General features: G+C 50.1%; 2 protein-coding genes and 1 long non-coding RNA gene across 3 annotated transcripts in view; 1 reads left to right on the top strand and 2 right to left on the bottom strand.

Annotated features, from left to right (window-relative positions):
• Positions 1 to 2,653: 2,653 nt before the first annotated feature.
• Positions 2,654 to 13,271, bottom strand: Armc12 (armadillo repeat containing 12). Its single transcript, NM_001113777.1, has 6 exons — positions 13,102 to 13,271; positions 12,122 to 12,267; positions 11,646 to 11,780; positions 3,839 to 4,012; positions 3,595 to 3,666; positions 2,654 to 3,172 (listed from the first exon to the last, which is right to left on the bottom strand). Exons 1-6 carry the CDS (start codon positions 13,262 to 13,264, stop codon positions 2,840 to 2,842), a joined length of 1,023 nt encoding a protein of 340 aa, NP_001107249.1. The 5' UTR covers positions 13,265 to 13,271; the 3' UTR covers positions 2,654 to 2,839.
• Positions 13,272 to 17,759: 4,488 nt separating this feature from the next.
• Positions 17,760 to 19,548, bottom strand: LOC147998553 (uncharacterized). The gene is made up of 2 exons (XR_015645620.1): positions 19,439 to 19,548; positions 17,760 to 18,220 (listed from the first exon to the last, which is right to left on the bottom strand). It is a non-coding gene; the product is annotated as an uncharacterized LOC147998553 (long non-coding RNA).
• Positions 19,549 to 24,186: 4,638 nt separating this feature from the next.
• Positions 24,187 to 24,344, top strand: part of Fkbp5 (FKBP prolyl isomerase 5) — a 120,266-nt gene continuing 120,108 nt past the window's right edge. The window contains exon 1 of the mRNA XM_087597651.1: positions 24,187 to 24,291. The gene's annotated coding sequence lies outside the window, so the exon portion shown is untranslated. The remainder of the gene's footprint in view (positions 24,292 to 24,344) is intronic.

Below are 24,344 nucleotides of genomic sequence, written 5' to 3'. Positions count from 1 at the left end.
CTGGGGATCAAACCCAGGGCCTTGCGCTTCCTAGGCAAGCGCTCTACCACTGAGCCAAATCCCCAACCCCAGACCTGGGGTTTTTAACATTGGTTCTGGGGCTAGAACCAGACTGGGTCCTCCGGCTTCTCCCTGGTCCTCTGTCTTTTAACCACTAACCAGAACTGGGTAGCTGGTTCTCTTTGGGTGTTTTAAAATCCCCAAAATGTAGAGAAAGACTACATGGCCACACTAGCCACCATCTGTCATGAGTCTGAAGGTTGTGCCAGCATTGTTACCACCTGCCTGGGATGCCAGTGTTTCTTCTCAAAGACGTGAAAGTCTGAAATCCCCAAGAGAAAACCTACTTTGAAATAACTAAAATACTTTTCCTTTAAGAATGAGATTTACTAAATGTTGACAGTCCAGTCACAGCATACATGGGGAGGTCAGAGGACAACTTTCAGGAACTAGTTCTCACCTGCCATGGGATTGGTGAGGATTGAACTCAGATCCTAAGACTTGGCAGCAAGCACCTGTATCCATTAATGTAAACTTTGAGAGGAAGGTAACAGAGCCACGGTCCCTTTCCCTGTTTGATACTCCAGAGTCACGATGGGGTCCTCCTTGGTGGGGGTCCTGGAGGGTGCTGTGGGTCTTTTATTGCCAGGACTTGAACAGTACATGTGGTATGAATAAGATGGATGGGCCAGCAAGATGGTCCAGCAGGTAAAGGGGCTTGCTGCCAAGCCTGACGACCTGAGTTCAATCCTGGGATCCACATGACAGAAGGAGAGACTAACTCTGCTCCGTATTTGTCCTCTGACTTCCATATATGTGCTGTGGTGTGTGTGTACACACATGCAGACAGACATACACAGGATAAGAACACAAAATGAAGGTCCTTGGTTACAGGGCATTCATTGTATTAGGGTTCTATAGAGAAATAGGACAGAGTGCATGTGTGCAGGTATAAGAATATATACACACGGGGCTGGGGATTTAGCTCAGTGGTAGAGCGCTTACCTAGGAAGCGCAAGGCCCTGGGTTCGGTCCCCAGCTCCGAAAAAAAGAACCGAAAAAAAAAAAAAAAGAATATATACACACACATACATACGCACATATACACATACATATACACATACACACATACACATACACACACATATACACATACACGTACACACACATAAACATACACATATATATACACACACTTACACACATATACACATACACACACACATACACACACATACATACACATATATACACGTACACACACATATACACATACACACACATACACACGTCAGCCCAACTCTGCTTCCTAAGTGCTGGGGTTGGAGCCACAACCTACCAGACCTGTCTTAAGTCCATCATTTTGAAGGTTCTCAATCCAGAATGAGGCAAGCCCCACTGATTTAGCATCTGGTGAGGGCCGGAGGTGGATGGTAACATGTCCCACCAGGGGGTCATGTGACCAGGGGCAGAACACCAAAACAGGAGGTCAGAAAAAGGCTAGGCTCCCACCTCTTCCACAGGGGCACCTCTCACGAGGGCCCAGACCATTCCCAGTAGGGGGAACTGGGGAAGATTCTCTTTTTAAAATATTATTTATTTATTTAATGTATGTGTGTACACTGTCACTGTCTTCAGACACACCAGAAGAGGGCGTCAGATCCCATTACAGGCGGTTGTGAGCCACCATGTGGTTGCTGGGAATTGAACTCAGGACCTCTGGAAGAGCAGTCAGTGCTCTTAACCGCCGAGCCATTTCTCCAACCCTGAGGAAGATTTTTTTTTCTTTCGGAGCTGGGGACCAAACCCAGGGCCTTGCGCTTTCTAGGCAAGCGCTCTACCACTGAGCCAAATCCCCAACCCCCCTGGGGAAGATTCTTTTTTTTTTTTTTTAGATTTATTTATTTATTTAATGTATACGAGTACACTGTAGCTGTCTTCAGACACACCAGATCCCATTACAGATGGTTGTGAGCCACCATGTGGTTGCTGGGAATTGAACTCAGGACCTCTGGGAGAGCAGTCGGAGCTCTTAACTGCTGAGCCATCTCTCCAGCCCCCCTGGGGAAGATTCTTAAGCCATAGGCAGAGAACTGGACTGGAGAGATTGCTCAACAGTTAACAGCACTTAATGCTCTTGCAGACCCGGGTTTCATTCCCAGCACCTGCATGGTGGTTCACAACCATCTGTTACTCTATCTAGTTCCATTAAACACACACACACACACACACACACACACACACACACACACACACACACACACACAGCACCTATGTGCTCACAGGAAATGACGGACCCCCACATCCAGGCTTTAAAGGACATTTGGGAGATAACTTGCGGGTCAAAGTGCTTGTGGTGCAAACAGGAGGACTGGAATTCACATTCTTCACAACCTATGCAAATGCGCAGTGGGCAGGGCGAGGGCTTGTCCTTCCAGCCTTGGAAGGCAGGGACAGGGGATCCCCAGAAAGACCTGGCTGGCGAGTCTAACCATAGGTTTGACCGAGACACCCCACCTCAGTGAATAAAGTCGAGGAAGTCGATCCTGTCGTCGAGCTAGGGGGCCTCCACACACTAGGGCACGCGCGCGTGCACACACACACAGACGTGCCCATGTGCCCACACACACCTCAAAGAACAAATGGAAACAGATTTGAAGAGCAGCAAAGAAGGGCGGGTCAGTCTCCCAAACACAGAAAGTGGACTGTGTTTGGGGTGCTGGGCCACAGCCTAGGCGGAGGCCAGCCTCCACCCAGGCCCTGGGAGGCAACGGACAGACGCGTGCTTCCAGAAGCCTCGAGCTTCCCTCCCGTACGCGTTTATTGGATCTCCTTAATGTTACTCTCCGTTTTTAAAGTAGGAATGGCTGGGTCGGCAGACAGAGGGTCGGCATCCCAGGTCCTGAGGACACTGCAAGCTCACTATGACTTTGCAGGCCTGGATCTGAACTTCCTCCTCAGGGTGGATGACCAGGGAAAGCAGTCGGTCTGCCAGTCTGGACTCATCCCCAAAGAGGGCTTCGTGAAGGGACTGCTCGTTGTAATGCCATTTTACCGCTCGGTAGTGGTTGGCGTTCCGACCCTCACTCAAGCGCTCGGCAAACACCAGCACCTCGAATAGCAGACTGCCCGGCTGCGAACACTGGAGGAGGCACAGGAAGTTGGGACGCACCTATAGTGGGGAATGGGAGAGACCCGCTGAGCTCCTGCCCCTTCTCAAATTCTCAGCTTTGGCTTCCCACGGTCTCTGCTCTCTCACGGAGCCGCGTTTGCCAGAGAAATTGGATCACGGTCAGAGAACGCGAGTTGAGTTCCTGAGATTAATTTTAAGACAGTGTGTGAAGCCGGAGAGATGAGGGCTGGGGTTTGGGGATGGGGCGGGGTGACAAGCTCTGACTGCTTTTGCAGCACCCACGTGGTGGCTCGCAACGCCTCTGCAGCTCCAGTTCTGGGAGGATCTGACGCCCTCTGCTGGCCTCCACAGGCCCTGCACTCACAGGCGCCACACAGACAACCCGTGCACATTAAGAAAATGATCTCCAAAACTCGACCCCTGCCTCAGCACGCCACCAGTCCCCGTCTACCTTTCCTCACCTGACAGTTGAGAATGTCATAGAGGAGGTCGTTCTTCTGTGACAGGTAACTCAGGAGGCGGACAGCTTGGACCTGAATAAGGAACAGCAGGAGAGGGCGGGTGGGTCTGGGCCTCAGCAGGGGTGGCTTGAACCTCAGCTCTTCCCTCTACCTGCAGCTCCAGGATTGGGGGTAGGGTGGGGGCGGAGCCTAGCTAGGGTGGGACCTAGCTGGGGGCGGAGCCGCGGTCCTGCAGGGCGGGCACCTGTGCCAGAACACAGTCTGACTGTATGATCTCCATCAGGGCAGGCATCACCCGCCGCAGCTGTGGGTGAACGTAGTCAGGTAGCGGGAGGCTGTTGAGCAGTCGGAGGCCAGACACGTGCAGCTCCATGTCCCAGATGGTGGAAATCAGTTCCAGCACCTTGATGCAATGTTCCTGGGGTGGAGAAATGGGTCTGCTCTCATATGGTGACCTCCCTGACACACTAGGCTCCGTGTCGCCCTTCACTGACCCCGCCCAGCACCCAGGAAATAATCCTTCCTACTTGGAACTGGAAATGCCAAGGCATTGATTAGCTACCCACCCTCATGCCTCGGCTAGCCACTCCCACCTCATAGATGTTTTTGTTCCCCTTTCTGGGCTATCTCTGTCTCCCTAAACCTTCTGCCCAGCCTCCTTTTCTCTGATTTATCCCCTCCATAAGGTCATCCAGTTCATCTGCTAATCCCACCTTCCTATCCAAGCTTGCTTCCTTGATCCTGGCCATTGGTGCCGCAATCCCTCCAAGCCCCAAGCTGAAGTATTCTCTAATCCTCCGTCCGTCCGACCGTCCGTCCGTCTGTCTCTGCTTGCCTCTCTCTCCTTTTCTCTATCTCTCTCTCCCATCCCTCAGAAAATCTTGTTGCGTTTTATCCTCAAAACCACCAAAAAGGGGGTTAATGAGATGGTTCAGTAGGCAAAGTGCTTGTGGCACAAGCTTACTGACCCACCGGAGTTAGAGCCCTGGAACGCAGGTAAAGGTGGTGGGGAAGAGAACCAATTCCACAGAGTTGTCTTCTGATCTCCATAGTGCACTGTGGGGCAAGTCCGCGAGCATGCGCGGGCACAAACACACACACACACACACACACACACACACACACACACACACACAATGATTTTTAAACATCTGGTAAAAGGGTTGGTGAGTTGGCACACAATCAAGGTGACAAGAAGCTTCGGAATTTGACCCCCAAGGCCCAGAAGGTAGAAGGAGAAAACCGACCTCTGCAGGTTGACCTCTGACCTTCAGGACTGCTCCATGCCATGGGAACGCCCGTTAAATGGGTGCATGCACCCACCCATATGTATACACAGCCAATTAAAAACATTTAGCATCTGTAATTCTACAGAAACTGTCTGCACAAAACCTAACTGATTTTTACCCATCCCCACTCCTACCCTCCTCTTCCAACCCTCCCCTGTTGGAGTTCTGCATCAGTAGCCTCCATCCTGCCCCCTGCATCTTCCTTCAGAACACCCGAAGCCTTGGAGGTGCCAATCCCTCTCCTCCCCTTCAGCTGCTGCCCAAGTCCTCATTCCCTCTGCTCCTGTCCTGACCCTCAACCCTCACGTCCTGGCTTCTGCTTTGGTGGTTCAGGGCTCACCTGCCTAAGGCGGCTCCCATGGGTTGTTCCCTCTGCTGAGAACTCTTTCCCTTCAGTCACAGGTCACTTCCCTAATTCCTACAAGATTGCTTAACCTGAGCCCCCTGGAAGAGCTGCTATTGTTCTTAACCACTGAGCCATCTCTCCAGCACCATATCTTTTATTTTTAAATAATTATAAACTAATAATAAAAGTAAATTGAAACATTAAAAAAATTTAAAAATAAGGGGCTGGAGAGATGTCTCAGTGGTTAAGAGCACTGGCGGCTCTTCCAGAGGTCCTGAGTTCAATTCCCAGCAACCACATGGTGGCTCACAACCATCTGTAATATGAGCTGATGCCCTCTTCTGGTGTGTCTGAAGGCAGCTACAGTGTACTTATATGTAATAAATAAATAATTTTTAAAAATTTAAAAATAAAAAATATAAAATAAAAAATTCTAAAAATAAAATAAAAAATAAATTTAAAAAATTAAAATAAATAAAAATTAAAAATTAAAAATATTAAAAAATTAACAAAAATAAATTTTTTACAAAAAGAAATAATAGAGAAAAATAGCTGGGTATGGTGGCTCATGCCTTTAATTCCAGCACTCTGGAGTCAGATACAGGAGAATCTCTGAGTTTGAGGCTAGCCTGGTCTACAGAGCTAGTTCTAGGACAGCTAGGGCTAAATAGAGAAACCCTGTCTCAAAAAAACAAAACAAAACAAAACAAAACAAAAAACCACTAAAACCAAACAAAAAAAAAACAACAAAGAAAAGTATCATGCGTATTTGCAACATTTTTATAATAAAGTTTAGAATGTTAAATAAATTATTGATGTTTTATTTGTATAATTATAAATTCAAAGGAAGCTGCAAAAGAATCCCCTTGCTCTTTCCTGTATACCTCTCACCCAATCACAGTTCAATACCACAATTAGAGATGGCGTTGGCAGTGTGAGTGCCGGGTCTGCATCATCTTATTACAGATCTTTGTAATGACCACTGCCTCCAACGTTACTTCATCACATCAAAACTGTCCCAGGGGTCTCTCTCATGGGACCCCTCACAGTCATCACTCACCTGCCTATTCCCCAATGCTGACCTGTTTTCCAACTGGACAGTCTTTTGAGAATGTCATATAAATGAGATTAAACTTCATGTGGCCTATTGACGTTGGCTACTCCTTGTCCAATGTAATGCCTGAGATCTGTCCAAGTCCTATGTATCGACTTGTCATTCTTCTTGGTTGCTGCGTAGTATTCCTTTGAATGGATATACCACAGTTTAACCACCCACCTAACTGAAAGACTTTCAGTAGCTTTTACTCTGAGCTGATTTGAAATGAGGCTGCTATGAGTAATTGTGCACAATTTCTAGGCAGCTATAAGTTTATATTCCTCTGGGAATAGTGCAACTACCAGTCAATAAATATCTATTTAATGTTTGTTTTGTCTATTTTGAGACAGGGTTTTTCTATATAGCCTTGGCTGTCCTAGAACTTGCTCCATAGACCACGATGGCCTCCAACTCATAGAGATGTGCCTGCCTCTGCCTCCTGAGTGCTGGGATTAAGGACATGTGTCACCACTGCCAGGCCATAATGTTTTAAGAAACTATTAAGCTAATTTCCAGAATGGCTTCCATTTTGTATCCTCACCAGCAGTGTGGAAGGAACCTAGTTTTGTTACGTCTTTGTAGCCTTCGGTGTTCTGGACTAATTCTCTAAGATTTGTGCATTCATGGATATGGTTGATTTGTCTTCATGTAGGTACAGTAGAAGAAGGCATCGGAGCCCATGGGGCTAGAGTTACAGATGGTTGTGAGCCGCCATGTGGCTGCTGGGTATCGAACTCAGACCTCTGGAAGAGCAGCCAGTGCTCTAACCGCTGAGCCAACTCTCTGGCCCTTGTCAACTAATTTTTATTTTCTTTTTTTTTTTTCCTTTTCTTTTTTTCAGAGCTGGAGACCGAACCCAGGGCCTTGTGCTTGCTAGGCAAGCGCTCTACCACTGAGCTAAATCCCCAACCCCAGTTTTTATTTTCTTATGTACTCTTTTATCTTTTTTTAAAAAACATTTATTTATTTATTATGTATACATCATACAGTTTTCTGCCTGCGTGTATGCACCTGCAGGCCAGAAGAGGGCACCAGACCTGACTATAGATGGTTGTGAGCCACCATGTGGTTGCTGGGAATTGAACTCAGGACCTCTGGAAGAGCAGTCAGTCCTCTTAACTGCTGAGCCATCTCTCCAGCCCATACTCTTTTATTTTAATTTCAATTTGGTAATCTTATGATTACGTGTGTGTGTGTGTGTGTGTGTGTGTGTGTGTGTGTGTGTGTGCGCGCGCGCGCGTTAGCATGTTGTACACAGTGGGATGGGGAGAATTTAAATGGAGGTCAGAGGACAACCTGTGGGAACTCACCGTCCTGGCTGTTAGCAGCAGATAGCCCCCAGGAGCTCCCTCACTAGGCCTCTGTGTAGAATCTTTTTTTTTTTTTGGTTCTTTTTTTCGGAGCTGGGGACCGAACCCAGGGCCTTGCGCTTCCTAGGTAAGCGCTCTACCACTGAGCTAAATCCCCAGCCCCCTCTGTGTAGAATCTTGAAGCCCCTTATTAGACATGTGGTCTGTTGTGGTTGTTTGGCCTTTTGCTTGTGTTTTAGGTGGTGTCTCATTCGGCCCAAGCTGGTCTCAGTTTGCTATTATAGCTGAGGCTGACCTTTAACCTCTCCACCCCTCCTTCTTGCCTCTACCCCCTGAGTGCTAGGCTCACAGGCATGTGCCACCCGGCCGCACCTAGCTTATTCAGTGATTGGCGTGGAGCCAGGCTTCACGCAGACTAGGCAGACCTCACCTCGGCACCACATCCCCAACTCCTAGTTCTTTTAAAAAGCAAGTGTTTGGTGTCAATTCACCATGGAGGTAATGGAAGATCCCTTCCTTCATAACTGTAAACCTCATGAAGAGCGGGAACTTCCTCATGCCCCTCCTCTCTGTCTTTAGCTTTGTGTCTGTATGTCTGTCTGCCTGCTCTCTGTCTCTGAGTATCTCTGTGTGTCTGTGTCTGTTTCTGTCTCTCTCTGTGTCTCTGTCTCTGGGTGTCTGATTGTCTGTCTCTGTCTCTCTCTGTGTCTCTGTCTCTGGGTGTCTGACTGTCTGTCTGAATGTCTGTCTCTGTGTGTCTCTGTCACTCTGTCTCTCTCTGTATTTTCGTTTCTGTTTGTCTCTCTGCTCTTTGTGTGTCTGTCTGTGTCTGTCTGTCTCCGTCTCTGTCTCTGTCTGTGTATCTGTGTATCTATTTCTGTTTGTCTCTCACTGTCTCTTTGTGTGTCTGTCTGTCTCTCTCTGTCTCTGTCTCTCTCTCAACAGAGCCTCACTACATAGCCCTAGCTGTCCTGGAACTTTCTATGTAGACCAGGCTGGACTCAACCCACAGAGATCCCCCTGCCTTTGTCTCCCTGCTGAGGAGGCTAAAGGAGTGAGCCACCACGCCTAGCCTGGTGCCCTCCACAAACCACTGCAATCGCATGTAACACACTGTGCCTCTGCCTCATGTGTCACCCCCCCCCCCGCACTGTTAGGATATAAAGCCCACAAAGACGGGCATCCTTCTCTCTTCACCACTACCTCAGTGCCCGAAAGCCAGGGCCCGACAGACCAGTGAGGAAAGGGATCTTGAGTTTTGAGGGTTAAGATACTGGACAGAGAAGGGGCACCAAACAAGTCCAAGTTGGTCTTACAGTGGTGAGCTGCCCCCCTCCCCCACCTGTGAGAGCAAGCCTTTCCTGCCCCGCCCCGCCCACCCCTGAGAGTTGAGGGTAGGTGAGTAGGTGAGAGTCTGGGGCAGGGCAGGAGGAGGAGTATGTATAAGAACAGGGAGAGAGAGAGAGAGAGAGAGAGAGAGAGAGAGAGAGAGAGAGAGAGCGCCCGAGCCCCTGGAGCTTCCTTTTAAATGGTTGGGGTTAGACAAAGAGGCATGGCCCATGGCCAAAGCAAACTTCATGCTCAAATGTAGAAGGAGATCCGATTGGGAAAGAAGGGCAGATAGGTAGAAGCCCTCTTGAAGGCCTAGGTGGTATGTCTAGTAGTAGCTGGCCATGAGGAAGCAGAGGAAGTCCCCCCCTCGTCCCCCCCACTTCCCCAACCCCCTGCCCCCACCCTACTGCATCCTTCAGCCCCCCTCCCCCTGCAGCTGCAGGGTCCAGGCTAGTTCAGCTTGTACTTTCTAAATAGAAGGAGCTAAGCCCTCCCAATACAGAGCTACAGGCTGGCATCCATCCCTGGCAGGGTGGCGACCTAGGGTCTCTCATAAAAGCAGGGGACCTGGGAGGCTCAGAGTTTTCGGGCACCAGAGAGGGCTAAGGGGAGAAGCAGAGGGAGCCACCAAGTGTCACTCTAGAGCCCCAGGCTAGCCTCAAACTCGCGATCCTCTAACCTCAGTCTCCTGAATGCTAAGATTCCAAAGATACACAAAACCTCCAGCCCAAACTTTTGATTCAGACAATTTGTTTTGCGTGTAAGAAACAATCCTAGTGGGGCTGGGGATTTAGCTCAGTGGTTAGAGTGCTTACCTAGGAAGCGCAAGGCCCTGGGTTCGGTCCCCAGCTCCGAAAAAAAGAACCAAAAAAAAAAAAAAAAAAAAAAAAAAAAAAAAAAAAAAAAAGAAACAATCCTAGTTTGCAGTGTGTGTGTGTGTGTGTGTGTGTGTGTGTGTGTGTGTGTGTGTGTGTGAGATTAACACCATGACTGAAAATGTTGGAGAGGAATGGGTCTGTCTTAAATCTCCAGGAGGGGCTGGAGAAATGGCTCAGCTTTTAATAGCACTGTTCTTGCAAAGGACTCCTAGCTACCACATGGTGGCTTAGAACCACCCCGAACACCAGTTCCAGGATCTGGCCCCTCTTCTGGTTTCCATCAATCAACCAGGCAAAATATTCATCCACATAAAATAAAGGTTTGCTTTTTTTTTTTTTTTTTTTTTTAAAGAACCGTGGAGATGCTGCTTTCTGGTTCGCTCACTGGTTCCCGTCCAGTCGAATTTCTTATACAGCCCAGGTGCCCATCTAGGGATGGTGTCGCCCACAGTGGGCTGAGCCCCCACACCAATCACCAGACAGGACATTCTGGACATTCTGGTAGAGGGAACCCTTCAGTTGAGGTCCTGTCAGGTTGATGATTAAAACTAACCGGGAGGGAAATGTTAAAATGTGAAATATTCAAATGTCTCCAGGGACGCTCCCGGGACTGCAAGGAGGTTGCATGCCCTGTGCTCCTTGCGTGTGGAGAGCAAGAAACCAGGGAAGATGTAAATATTCCACAGTGGACGAACACTGAGGTAGTCACAAAACGGACCACGGTATCAGGAGGAGGAAACAAGACAGCCAGGTAAGGATAGACTCAGCCTTTTGTAAAGGCAAAACCCAGAAGAACACAGACCACAGATGTATGGTTTCAAACCAGAGTGTAGCTTTCCTCCCCTAAGCTGGCAGGTGTCGTCCCTGAAGCAACTGAGACACAATATCCCAGAGCGCGCAGGTCAAACACAGCAAACCGTACTTCACACACCTGTCTACCTTGCTGTACGAAATGCGCAAATGCACGGGTGTCTGCATTTACAGCATCGAACGTGAGGTCGTAACCCTTCTGGAGGGGAGGACCTGATCGAGGAGGGGACCTTATGACCATGCTGTTCGGGGCTGGCCACATTTAGGGAAGGATATTTTTTTCCCTGCCGTATGGGAGAAGGTGCTGCATGCATGTGCTCATGGCGGGTGTGTGTAGGGGGTGTCAGAGGAGAACTTGTGGGAGCTGGTTCTCTCCTTCCACCATGTGGGGCCCTGGAAATTGAAGTCAGGTTGTCAGGCTTAGAAGCGAATGCCCACTGAACCAGCTTGCCCCTGGGTTTCGTTAGAATTGTTTTTCCTTTCCACTTCACACATATAGAATATATATGTATAAAGCCAGGCGGTGGTGGCGCACACCTTCGATTCCACAACTCAAGAGGAAGAGGCAGGGGTTGGGGATTTAGCTCAGTGGTAGAGCGCTTGCCTAGGAAGCGCAAGGCCCTGGGTTCGGTCCCTAGCTCCAGGGGGGGGGGGGGAGAGGAAGAGGCAGGCAGAACTCTGAATTTAAGGACAGTGGGACAGCCAGGGCCACACACACACACACACACACACACACACACACACACACACACAAAGCAGGAAAAATGTGGTAACCCCAGTTTCACAACCAGCCTGGTTATGTGCTGGTGTCTAAGAATCTGCCCTTAGAGAGTCCAGGCTCATCAGGCTCTTGTGGAGACTAGAGTGGCGTGGGACGAAGCTGACCACTGTCTCCCCCACTCATTTCCAGGTTACAAACTCGGATTCAAACTTCCTGGCTATCATCAAATTAAAGGACCCAGACTCTGGGGAACACGCTGCCCATCTTGCCTGAATGACGAGTCTGAATTTCCTGATGCCAGAGAAAGCCTTAAGTGCGTTCAGAGCTTGGATTTTGACACTGTTGTCCTTGTCATCCAGCATTTCAGCGATCAAATTGATGTCATCCAATGTACAAGCAGAGGCCTAGAGTGTGTGAAGAGAGGTGGGAGAGACAGGAGAGGCGGGTGTCCTGGGCCCCCGCTGTCCCCTGAGTCTCTGAGGTCATCTTTCCTTTGATGCTACCGTCAAGCAGAGGGACAGGTTTGAGGATGCTGTCTAGGCAGTCGTGGGGTTAGGGGTGAACTCTAAGCCAGGAACCAGACTGACAGGGAGGGGCGCGGCCATGCCCGTCCAGCCCAGCCCAGCCCAGCCCAGCCCAGCCCAGCCCAGCCCAGCCCAGCCCAGCCCAGCCCAGCCCAGCCCAGCCCAGCCCAGCCCAGCCCAGCCCAGCCCAGCCCAGCCCAGCCCAGCCCAGCCCAGCCCACCTCAGCTTCCAGCAAGTACACGCAGCGGGTGATGCTATGAAGGACCATGCTTTTGGTATATGCATCGTGTTTGCACTCTAGAGAGTGGAGAAGTCTTCGAATCTCACCCGAGTCCCGCCCGTGGCGCTCTCTCTCTATGGCCAGGCCTAAACAACACCCCAGTCCACAGTTAGGGATACGGACTCATTGAGGAACGCAAGGGGCTGGGAAGTGGGAAAACGGGGTAAGGAGGGAAGCTGAGGTCTAAGGCTTTTCCTAAAATGGAAACTTTTGGTCTGCTGAGTGGAGCGTTTCCCGGACTACCCTACCAAGTGTGCACCACACCAAGAACCATGTCTACTATTGTGCTGTCTGCGTGTCGGTCGCTCCTTTGTCTTTTCACAGTTACAACTTTCCTGGTAGGGTTCTGTTCTCATCGGGATACTCTTGGCAGTTGGCAACCAACGTGTCTCAACTTAGTGACCCTTTTCCTGATGCCACAAAAGTACCCTAGGGGGACTAGAGAGATGGGTCAGTGGTTAAGGACACTGGCTGCTCTCTCAGAGGTCCTGAGTTCAAATCCCAGCAACCGCCTGGTGGCTCACAATTGTCCGTTACGTCAGTACTCGTAGGTAGGCAAGACCCCCAAATACATAAGATAAACATTTAAAGTACCCCATGACCTAGTTGGAAACTCAGGGCAAAAAGGTCTCTCAACTTTTCTTTCCCTCAGTGTCTCCAGTTCCTGACCAAGTTTTTGACTTCAGTTTCCAATACATAGACCAGAGAGAGAGGGAGCAGGGTGGACAGTTCCTGGAGACTGGCTCCACAGAGAGCTGCTACCCAGAGACTCCCAAACTAGCTTCTACAGCCGTGCCTTGCTAGTGCTGGGAAGGGGGAGGGAAACTGAGGCAGACTGGAGAAGAGAAAGAAGGAAGGGGAAGCCTTAGAAGCAGGTACCTCCTGGGGCAAAGCCCTCTCCCCAGGGATTGGACACTCACGGGCAATGCAGATAGGTGAGTCGGAACAGAGCGGTGACTGACACTTTAAGCCAGCTCTGATGGCCTTGTACAGCAGGTATATGGCCCCGGCACCTGTAGCCAGGCCTATGAAGCCTTTGCGGAGGTCCAGTTGCTCCAGGTACGAGGGAATGGTCTTACCCATGTCTTCAGTGCTGCCTTGTGGCTAGGTAGGAGCTAGGCCCAAGGCACCTGGAGAGAACATTCCGGAACCAGAACCCTGGCAGGGCCCAGAACCAGAGTGCTAGAATTGTAACTAGGCAACAAAGGAAACTTTGGAGATGACGGGGGTCAAGGATGGCCCTCAGGGAAGTAAGAGGCCCTGAGTGCTGAGAGAAGATGCTGCTTTGGGAGGCTGCAGAGAAGCCAGAGACTCTAGGGGTAGAAGGTAGGGAGGGGAGTAGGGCTCAGAAGTAGTATTTGCCTAGCACAGAAAACCACTGAAAAGTTTTATGGGGTTTTTAAAAATATTTATTTATTTATTATATATACACTATACAGTTTTCTGCCTGCAGGCCAGAAGAGGGCACTAGATCTGATTATAGATGGTTGTGATCATAGATGGTTGCCTGGAATTGAACTCAGGACCTCTGGAAGAGCAGTCAGTGCTTGTTTGTCTCTCTGTGTAACCCTGGCTGGCCAACCCAGATCTGAGAAATCTGCCTGCTTCTGCCTTCCCCTTGCTGGGGTTAAAGGCGTGCACCACCACGCCTGGCTTTTTAAATTACTTGTGTCAAAGTCACATGCACTGGATACCTGAGGAGTACAGAAGAAAGCGTTGGACCTGCTAGAGCTGGAGTGACAGATAGCGGCGAGCTGGGTGATGTGTGCGCTCTGCGGGTAACCGACCTAGGGTCATCTGGAAGAGCAAGGGCATTTAACTTCGAGGAGCCCTCTATCTCCTCTCTTTTATTATTTTTTTTTTCTTTTCTTTTTTTCGGAGCTGGGGACCGAACCCAGGGCCTTGGGCTTGCTAGGCAAGCGCTCTACCACTGAGTTAAATCCCCAACCCCCTCTTTTATTTTTGAAGGGAAATATCACCTAGTTCAGGCTCTTATTATACTGATTGGTCTTCCTGCCTTGACCTCCCTAGTGACGGTGGGTTATTGGTGTGCATCACCATGACCAGCTCCTGTTTTGCTGTGGGTCTAAGTGTTGGCAGTTCAGAAGGAAAAGGCTTCCCCTAGGGAAGGGTTATCAAGTGTTACAGTTCTGCTCGGTGGGGGGGGGGGGGGGAGTATACCCAGACAAAGCTCTGCTCTTGTGAAAATGTTACAGCTTTGCTCCTCACAAATTGGTATCCTGGCAATTGGGAGCCAGGGAATGCCACGAGGTCAACATTTGCATAACAAATCTTACACAAGAGATCCGTTGGGAGGGTGGCTGTCTCTGCTCCAGTGAGAAGCAGCTAAGAACTGAGTAGGTGGCAAAGTTTATAAAAGATTTCTTGCCCAGCGGGGTTGGGGTTGGGGTGGGGCGATTTCCCCTGGGAGATTTCCAGGGTGAGGATTGGTGGGATTTCAATGCCTGAGCTTGAGTGAGCTCAGGGATTGGCGGGTTTTCCTGCTCAGGATTGACCACTGAGCCATCCCTCCAGCTCCCTCTTACTGCATTGTTATTACCTTGTGTGCCTGTGTTTATATATGTGTGTAGGTTTGTGAGCATTTCTGCCAGAAAGATGTGTGTGCTGGGAATTGAACCCAGGTCCTCTTCAAGAGCAGCATGCACTCCTAACTGCTGAGAATCTCTCTAGGCTTCCCTAGACAAGAACTCTCATTGAACCTGGGCTCACTGACTTGATTCAAGGGGATCAGTGTTCAGATTACACTATTGTGTCTGGCTTTTGCCTGTTGGTTTATTTGTTTGTTCTTTGAGACAGGGTTTCTCTGTGTAGCTCTGGCTGTCCTAGAACTCGCTTTGTAGACCAGACTGCCCCAGTGCTAAGATTAAAGGTGTGCACTGCCGCCTTCCTGTTTTATTTTTAATCAGCATACACATTTACTGTTCAAACTGAGGAGTTTCACTAAGACCTCTTAGTACCTGTGTGCTGTGTATTTTGACCATTCTCCTGTTCCTTTTTCTTTGAGCCAGGTTTGAGGGGGCCAGCGGGTGCCAATTTCCACTTTATTCCACTAGAGGGCAGCAGAGGCCCACTTCTGGGCCTGGGCCTTTGGGTGTCTTTCCTGAGGACAGCTTGGGGGAAGCTCACAGTCAGCTTTCAGAATCCATAACTTTGTGTTGGATTCCCACACGAGTGACAGACTGTTCCTCACTCATCGATCCCTCTGCCCACCCGAGTTTGAAAAGAACGGGTGGACACCTTAGACAGTTCTGCTGTCCCGTCTAGTTTCCAATTGCAGCTCTGGAGTCTGTAGCCTCCTGGAGGAAGTCTAAAGGCTGGGGCCTGTCTTTCTTAGCAGCATCCAGCATGGGAGCCTGCACTTGGTAGGTCTTTAGGTCATGTTGTCAGTCTTAAAGTGCAAAGAGCCTAACGTGACCCTGAAGGGAAGAAAGAGCAGAGTTGCCTGGGGCTGAGGGGGGGTCTAGGTTTTCTATTCTGAACTCCAGAGGTGTCTGGAACCTTCCCTTGTCCCAGCCTCTGGTGTGGACTGGGGCCGTAAGCCGCCCTCCTGGAAGAGCTAGGCTAGAAGAGCCCATTTTAGCTGGTCTCTGCCTCTGCCTTCTCACCCAGCCTTCCTACCCTTTCTGACCCCAGCCGAGATGATTCTGCGAACGTCACGGTTCTTTTTTTATTTTTGTTTTCTGGTGTCTGTGGTGTGTGTTAATGGGCCCACTTGTGTCAGAGTACATGCACACGTACGTATGCACGCACACAAGCGGAGGATCAAGGTCGACTTGAACAATCTTTCTGCCCTCCAGTTTGTTGTGATAAAACACTGTGACCAGAACCAACTTGGTGGGGAGAGGGTGTTTGCCTCTCACTTCCTTGTCTCAGTCTGACACTTAGGGAAGTCAAGGGAGGGACTGAAGCTGAAACCAGGGAATGTCTTTTCCTAGCTTGTTCTTTTGGCTCGTGGTCAGCTGACCATTTTTACACAGCCCAACCCCTCCTGCTTAGGAATGGCACCTCAATTGGCAATCAAGAAAATGCTCAGACACGGGCCAATCTGATGCAGACAGTTGTTTACCTGGACATCCTTCTTCCCAGGTGTGGAAGGCTGGCCACCACACCATCAATCCCCTGCCTCACTCATTAAGGTAGGCATTTGGATAAAGGCTAGGGTTTTTTGTTTTGTTTTGTTTTGTTTTTGTTCTGATAGTGAGTACACTGTAGCTGTCTTCAGACTCACCAGAAAGGGCATCGGATCCCATTCCAGATGGCTGTGAGCCACCATGTGGTCGCTGGGAATTGAACTCAGGACCTCTGGAAGAGCAGTCAGTGCTCTAACCACTGAGCCATCTCTCCAGCCCAGCTAGTTTTGCTAACAAGCTTACTCTGGGAATTCCATCTCTGCCTTCAGTGGCTAGATTTACAAGTGGGTCACCGCACCCACCTGGGACTTAACCTGGGTTCTGGGGACTGAGTTTTAGTGTGCTTTAACTAGTGTGCCTACTTCTGCTCTTTAAACACTAAAGAGAGCCAGGCAATGGCGGTGCCGGCCTGTAACCCTGGCATTTGGGAGGCAAAGGCAGGAGGATCTCTGAGTTCAAGGCTAGCCTGGTCTACAGAGCAAGTTCCAGGACAGCCAGGGCTACATAGGGAAACCCTGTCTCAAAAAACTGAGACAAACAAAAGGACTCTAAAGACTCTTCTCTGTTCGTCTGCCGCTAGATCCCTCCTGATACTTCTTAGCCCAGTTCTTCTGGATCTGCCCTCGAACAATTCAGAGGGAACCAGGGTGATTGGCCCCCAGGGTGACATGTTCCTGAGCTCATAGCTTTTTTCCCTATAGTACTATAGGTCAGATCTGGGGTCTTCTGCTATGATACCAAGCCTTATCAGCTGCTTCATTGTTGGCTTTGGGGGGGCCAGGTGTGAATGTGGTGTCTGCATCACATGTCCAAGCAAATCCTGTCCCTCAGCCTCCTGAGTGGCTGGGGTGACAGGTTATGCCACCCAGTCAGGCATGTACAGCACATGTGTCCTGGTGCTGGGAGAAGTCAGCAGGAGGCATTGGATCCCCAGGGACTGGAGTTACAGTTGAGAGTCGCCCTGTGGGTGCTAGGATTCAAACCCGAGTCCTCTGCAAGAACAGCACATGTTCTCGGAGTGGCGGAATCAACTCTCTGGCCACCTGTCTTAGTCAGGGTTTCTCTTCCTGCACAAACATCATGACCAAGAAGCAAGTTGGGGGGCTGGAGAGATGGCTCAGTGGTTAAGAGCACTGACTGTTCTTCCAGAGGTCCTGAGTTCAATTCCCAGCAACCACACGGTGGCTCACAACCATCTGTAATGAGATCTGATGCCCTCTTCTGGTGTGTCTGAGGACAGCAACAGTGTACTCACATATAAATAAATAAATAAATCTGGGCTGGGGATTTAGCTCAGTGGTAGAGCGCTTACCTAGGAAGCGCAAGGCCCTGGGTTCGGTCCCCAGCTCCGAAAAAAAAGAACCAAATAAATAAATAAATAAATAAATAAATAAATAAATAAATAAATCTTTTTAAAAAAAAGTAAGTTGTGGAGGAAAGGGTTTATTCCACATGGCTGTTCATCACCAAAGGAAGTCAGGACAGGAAGTCAAGCAGGGCAGGAACCTGGAGACAGGAGCTGATGCAGAGGCCATGGAGGGATGTTACTTACCGGCTTGCTCCCCCTGGATTGCTCAGCCTGCTCTCTTATAGAACCCAGGACCACCTGCCTAGGGACAGCACCACCCACAATGGGCTGGGCCCTTCCACTCTTGATCACTAATCGAGAAAATGCCTTACAGCTGGGTCTCATGGGGGCATTTCCTCAACGGAAGTTCCTTTCTCCATGATAACTCCAGCTTGTGTCAAGTTGACACACAAAACCTGACAGTACACCTCATATCAGCTTTTGAGACAGGTAGCTTAGGCTGGCCTCAAACTCTGCTTACTTACCTCCACCATCTGAGTTGCTAGGATTCCAGAGTCCATCGCGTCTCCTTTATTAGGGCTGGAAATTGAATTCAGGGCTTGCCACAAACAAGCAAGGACCTTACCAACAAAGTTACAGCCTGACCCAGCCCCCACCCGGTGGTAGCTTTTTAACTTTTGGGGTGGGTATCATCCAAGTGTTCCTTGCAGGTCAGTTTTGGGGGTGGCAACATGGGTGCTGGGCACACGGCCGTGACTCAGCCAGTTCAGCCACCTGGTTCTGATTTCTGTGTTCCACGACACTGTGGGAAGGGACCGAGACCTACTGCATGGAGTTGTCTGTGGAGGCTGATCCCGTGCATGGCACACCGACTGGTCACGGTGAGGGCGGCAAACCTGTCTTCCATGCCTCCGCTAGGACAAACCACCGTGAGCCTACTTTGCTGAGCTGGAACTTCAAAGCCACTTCCCCATTCTCCTCACCCAAGCGTGGGGCCCTGAGTGTTTCAGCGTCCTTGGGGCTCCAGGCGCTGTTGGGGGGCGGTCTCATATACACAGGGCTATGCTGCACTTCTATGAACCCCAGCACTCTCCGGAGGTAGAGATGGTGGTGGGGTCAGAAGTTCAAGGTCATCATTTCATATCATGACATTAATAGCGCCACTACATCTGCTAGCAAGGCCCTGCCTTTTCTGATTGGATCAGGTAAAGAACATTGCCTACATAGCTCCTCCCCCCTCCCGATTTTTTAACTTTTTTTTTTTTTTTGAGACAGTCTATGTAGTAGTCAAAGAGCTCAGCTCAACTAGAGATTTTCCCGCCTCCGCCTGCTGAGTGCTGGGTTTAAAGCCACAGTACCTGGCTCTCCCAAGCTTGGAAGTGCCAAGGTAGTGTTTGGGGGTCTGAGGGCAATTTATGTAAATCGGTAGCTCTCGCCTTTCACTTGGTGCGACCTGGGTATCGAACTCGGCAAGCGCCCATTTTGACTTCCGAGAGGCCTCTCCTGGGAGCCTTATCTACTAAGGGTTTTTGTGTCTTCGCTAGCCCCATTGAAAAGCCTTTGCGGTCCGACCGATTCCGGTTCTAATCCCAGGAGTGTGAGGATTGTCGAATTCCACAATCAGCTTTTCTGGGTCGTTCCTGAAAGTACAGCCAGCTGGACTGGCCCAGAGAAGGTGCGGATCCTAGCGCTGCACAGGGGACAGCTCGCCATCAGGGTTCAGCGGAAAAGGCTTTGGGGGGTGGGGTAGGGGTGGCTCCCATTCCTCACAGCGGATCCCACACTCCCCGCGCTTACCCCAGCCGGGGAACTCGAGCCGAGGGGCCCCTCTGGCCAGCTCATGACCCGCGAAGGCGTGGGGACCAGGAGAAGCCGTAAGAAGCGCGGGAGCGGTCAGCGCCCGGGAGGAGGAGCGCGGGGCGGAGCGCATCGCTCTGCCTCCCCCGCGCCCCCGCCTCTCGCATCCGGCGGCGGCACAGGATGTTCTTTCGCTCGGGTCCCCCCGCCCCCGCTCTCACTTTCTTCCCCGCTCCCCTCCTCCACACGCGCCGCGCCCCGCGCTGGCACCTTGCTTAACCCTTTCCCGCCCACGCCCAGGGCGCGCAGCGAGTCTGGAGAGCCTGCGTAGGCGCAGGCCTGCGCCCTCCCGGACAGCGTCGAGGGTGGAGGGTGTAGTGGTCTTCCGGGGACCCAAACCTGCAGTCTCCAGACCCCCCTAGATCGCCAGGGAAGGTTCCCGGGGACCTACGCCCGCTCTCTCGCGATCTTAGGCTAAATTGCCAAGAGCAAGCGCAACGCGCGCTCTCTCGTGGGCGCAGACCTGTGTGCGTAGTTATCTACTGCCTAAGGAGCGGGGGAGGACCCAGCAACTTTAACCTCATCTTCCCCCTCCAGGTTGTGCTAAGGCGCGGCTCCAGCCGTTAGAGAGGATGGAGAGAGGCCACACCCCCTAACGTCACAGTTTCCAAGGCAATCAGAGGCGGGGCTGAAGACAAGCGGACTTCGGGGACTACAAGCTGACTAGGGCTCCAGGACAGGGTGCGGCAGGACTGGGGGCTCCACAGGGTGGGACGTTTCTATCTTTGCTTTTTTTTTTTTTTTTTTTTTTTTTTTTTGACTCGCTTGGTGTTGGAGAAAGTGAGAGAGGGACAACTTGTATTCGATATTTTGATTCAACAAATGTTTATGCTTGGCGCCATTCTTAGGGACTGTTTAGCTCTCTCCAAGCCCGCGGCTCACAGGTTGTCACCAATCCAGGTGGAGTGGCCATGCACCCAGGATATGATCCTGGGATGTATGTAATGTCTTTTTTTTTTTGGTTCTTTTTTTTCGGAGCTGGGGACCGAACCCAGGGCCTTGCGCTTCCTAGGTAAGCGCTCTACCACTGAGCTAAATCCCCAGCCCCGTAATGTCTTTTTATTACATTTATTGTGGGGGGCTGGGGCTCATGTGCCAAAACGTGCATCTGGAGATTTGAGGGCAGGTCATTTATAGGAGTTAGTTCTCCTTGTACTTTGTGGGACCCCCGAGGGGAGGGGATCCAACTCTTGTGTCAAGCTTGGCGGGCGCCTTTATCCACTGAGCTGTCTCTGTAATTACTCAGTGTCTCTCTTCTCTTGTCAAGTACCCCAGAATAAGCATTAATCAGGGAAGACTTGGTTCTCTAATTCATGGAAGGTCCCAGCCATTCAGGGAAGAAGGACAAACTGTGCCATGCTCACTACGTACCAGCTCACTCCCAGTACTTTAGGTCTTGTGACCTTTGCCCTTAATAGTTCTAGCAACTTTTGCTGCCTAGGAACCGAGTCTGAGCGGTCAGAGAGGACCCCAAGCCCAGTAGCTAAGTGTTGGAACCAGATTGGGACCCAAACCTATGGGTCTGAGTATCCATCTCTGGCTTCCTGCTTCGACTAATTCCATGGTATGAAAGGAAGGACAATCCTGCCCCTAAGCCTGTCACGAAGGAGTTTACAGCCTACAGGGAAATGAGGGTGAAGATACCACAGGACATAATTAAGCAATAAAACCTAGGACAGGTTGAAAGCTGTTTTAAAAGGATCAAAATAGGGTTTGAGATTGCGGAAGGTGCATTCCCAGGTAAGTCAGGAGGGGGTGCAAAGCTGGGATCACAATGTGTGAGAGAGACTGTTAGTGCAAAGAACCTAACTAGTGACTCAGCCATAGAGACAGGCTTTTTTTGGACAGGATTTCTAGCCCAGGCTGACCTCAGATTCTCTATGTATCAGAGGATAGCCTTAAACATCTGATCTTCCCGCCTCTCTCTCCAGAATGCTGGGATTACACGTGTGTACCTCCCTCCCACCCATGGGTGGAAGGACCCAGGGCCTCCTCCATGTTTGGCCAGCATTGTTAACAATTTAGTCATGTGCACAGGCCCCTCCTCTGTGTCTTCTGCCCTGGTCCAAGTCTCACAGAAGCAGGGGCTCACCTTTCACTCCATGCCCCCAAGGGTTTGCAATTTAGCACAGACTCCCTGAGGGTAACTTGGATGTCAGCAGTCTCCTTCCTCCAATCTCTGAGGAGGAGTCTGGATAAATGAAAAATAGGGCCTGAGGGCCAGCAAGAAGGTTCCAGTGGGTAAAGGTGCTTTCGGCTAAGTCTGATATCCTGGGGACCCACACAGCAAAAAGAGAGAATTGGTTCCTAAGTTTTGTGACTGCCACCTCCGGCCATTGCACCCCTGCCTCCTCACTCACTAAATGGGTATGTGTTTAAAGAATAGGATCTGGGAGAGCATCAGCAATGGCTAGGCTGGGTGGGAATGGGCGTACCAACTGAGGAGAGAGAGGACGGTGAGTGGAGTGTAGGATCAAATGGGCAGCTGGCTCACTTGAGAACATCTGATGTCCTCTCACAGGGTTTGAGATTGTCAGAGCTTTTCCTGTGGAAGGTGCATTCCCAGGTAGGACAGGAGCAGGTATAAAGTTGGGATCACAGTGTGCTCAGTCCTGTGGGCTGGAAATGACATGGATGAAACCCTGGCCTCTGCTCTGGGAATACAGGGTAGTACCCAATGTACCCAGGGTGTTTGGCTGAAGGTGATAACATACACAGTAAATGGTGTTTGGGAGAGATTATTCCAGAAGGGTGTGTAGGAGCCAGGAAAAGCCCGAGTTAGAAAGCACGACCGTTTGGGCCAAAGGTGGGATTTATGGGGCTGGAGAGAAGGGACTGGGAAAAGTAATGAAAAAACTAGAACAAATGCAGCCAAAGTGGAGAATCTGGTGTTTGGTGACAGATCCAATATAGGCCGCTGATAGACGAGAGAACAGTAACCAGGTAACCAACTGGAACCAGGAAGAGGAGCTGTCTCAATAGTAAGGACACTTGCCACCAAGCCTGATGACCCTGGGTTTGATCCCTGGGACTCACGGGGTGAAAACATGGTAATTAAAACATTTTGGGGACAAGGCCCTGGGTTCGGTCCCCAGCTCCAAAAAAAAAAAAAAAAAAAAAAAAAAACAACAAAAAAACCATTTTATTGGGGCTGGGGATTTAGCTCAGTGGTAGAGCGCTTACCTAGGAAGCGCAAGGCCCTGGGTTCGGTCCCCAGCTCCGAAAAAAAGAACTAAAAAAAAAAAACAAAACATTTTATTGTTGTTGTTTTGCGACAGGGTTTCTCTGTGTAGCCCTGGCCATCCTGGAACTCACTCTGTAGACCAGGCTGGCCTCCAACTCAGAGATCCACCTGCCTCTGCTGCCCCAGTGCTGGGATTAAAGGCTTGAGCCACCATACACAACTCAGTAATTTATTTAATTTTTTTCTTGTCCAGAAACTTTTGACAGGTGAGTTTGTTTGTCATTGCCATAAGGTTGAACTGTGGAAATGTGTTCGCTGAAACATTTTGCCTGCGTTAACATTAAAATCCACACAGGTTAAGAGTGCAGACCCTACCAACACCTGATTTTGTCCCGTCTTTCCACCTGCAATCATATACTTAGGTAGCCTTTGACCCCCATGGGGAAAATGTCTAAAACTACTGATAAAGAAGAGGAAAAAAAAAGTATTCGAGAATGAAATGTTTCCCCTCAGAGTGGACTCATTAGCATGCCCTCCGTGTAGACACACTACCTGTCTGTCTTTTGGCACAATTGTTGCACGTTTGACATGAATAGCACACAGGTTGGTGTCTTAAAAAAAAAAAAAAAAAAAAAAAGCCAACCAGATAGGTTTCCCTTGCTTCCTTCACAGCACCAGATTTCAGAGTGCCACACCAGATCTGTAACGATGAGGTTCCTCACCCCTCCAGTAGAGGGCGCACTCTTGGGAGCCGCTTTTGTACCCAGCTGTGTCCTGGGGGCTTTAACACAGGGGAATTTGCAGGCAGTCTTCTCTGTATGAACCATGATAAGGGCACCTCTTCGCTTGTTCCCCTTCTCCTTTGGCAAGTGAGAGGCGGTGCCAATGTTAGCCGTGGAGGCTAGGAACACCCAGTAATTTAATTTTTAAAAATTAAAATTAACCAACTGGGGTAAAGATTTCACTCAGTGGCAAAGTGCCTGCCTAGTACGGTAAGACCCTTGATTTAATCCAAGGGCCCCTAAAACTTAGGGAGTTTGGGGGATTGGGCCTCAGTGGGCAATGGGGATGTGCTTGGGTTAGGTACGTGGCCAGTTAAAGTCAGTTACTTGGGGGCTAGAGAGATGGCTCAGTGGTTAAGAGCCCCGACTGCTCTTCCAGAGGTCCTGAGTTCAATTCCCAGCAACCACATGGTGGCTCACAACCATCTGTAAAGAGATCCGATGCCCTCTTCTGGTGTGTCTGAAGACAGCTACAGTGTACTTATATATATAAAATAAATGAATCTTATTAAAAAAAAGGGGGGGTGGGGATTTAGCTCAGTGGTAGAGCACTTGCCTAGCAAGCACAAGGCCCTGGGTTCGGTCCCCAGCTCCGAAAAAAAAAAAAGAAGAAAAAAAAAAAAAAGTCAGTCACTTGTAGGGCTTGGGAAGGAAATGATCATTAGGGAACCAGAGATGGAGAGGGACGAGTCAGCTCGCTGCCTTCTGCGCGTGTCCAGGTCAGAGTTTCACTGACGCCAGCAAACATGGGACAGACCCGTGGGTTGTAGTTTGGATCTATTGGTTGGGGTGTAAGGGGACCCAGTTGTCTTCACCCGGAGGATTTGGTGAGTGCCGGCTGGGTGACTGCATGTGTGGGACGTGTCTCGTGTGGAAAGGT

This window comes from Rattus norvegicus, chromosome 20 (assembly GCF_021556685.1).
Source record: "Rattus norvegicus strain SHRSP/BbbUtx chromosome 20, alternate assembly SHRSP_T2T, whole genome shotgun sequence".
Lineage (NCBI taxonomy): Eukaryota > Metazoa > Chordata > Mammalia > Rodentia > Muridae > Rattus > Rattus norvegicus.
This window is presented reverse-complemented; position numbering and strand designations above follow the sequence as displayed.

Coding starts and splice junctions, on each gene's coding strand:
- Armc12 (NM_001113777.1), bottom strand. CDS start 13,264: ATGGGTAAGACCATTCCCTCGTACCTGGAGCAACTGGACCTCCGCAAA. Junction 11,781..12,121: donor TGTACTTGCTGGAAGCTGAG/GTGGGCTGGGCT, acceptor CACACACTCTAG/GCCTCTGCTTGTACATTGGA. Junction 3,667..3,838: donor CAGACTGTGTTCTGGCACAG/GTGCCCGCCCTG, acceptor TTCCTTATTCAG/GTCCAAGCTGTCCGCCTCCT.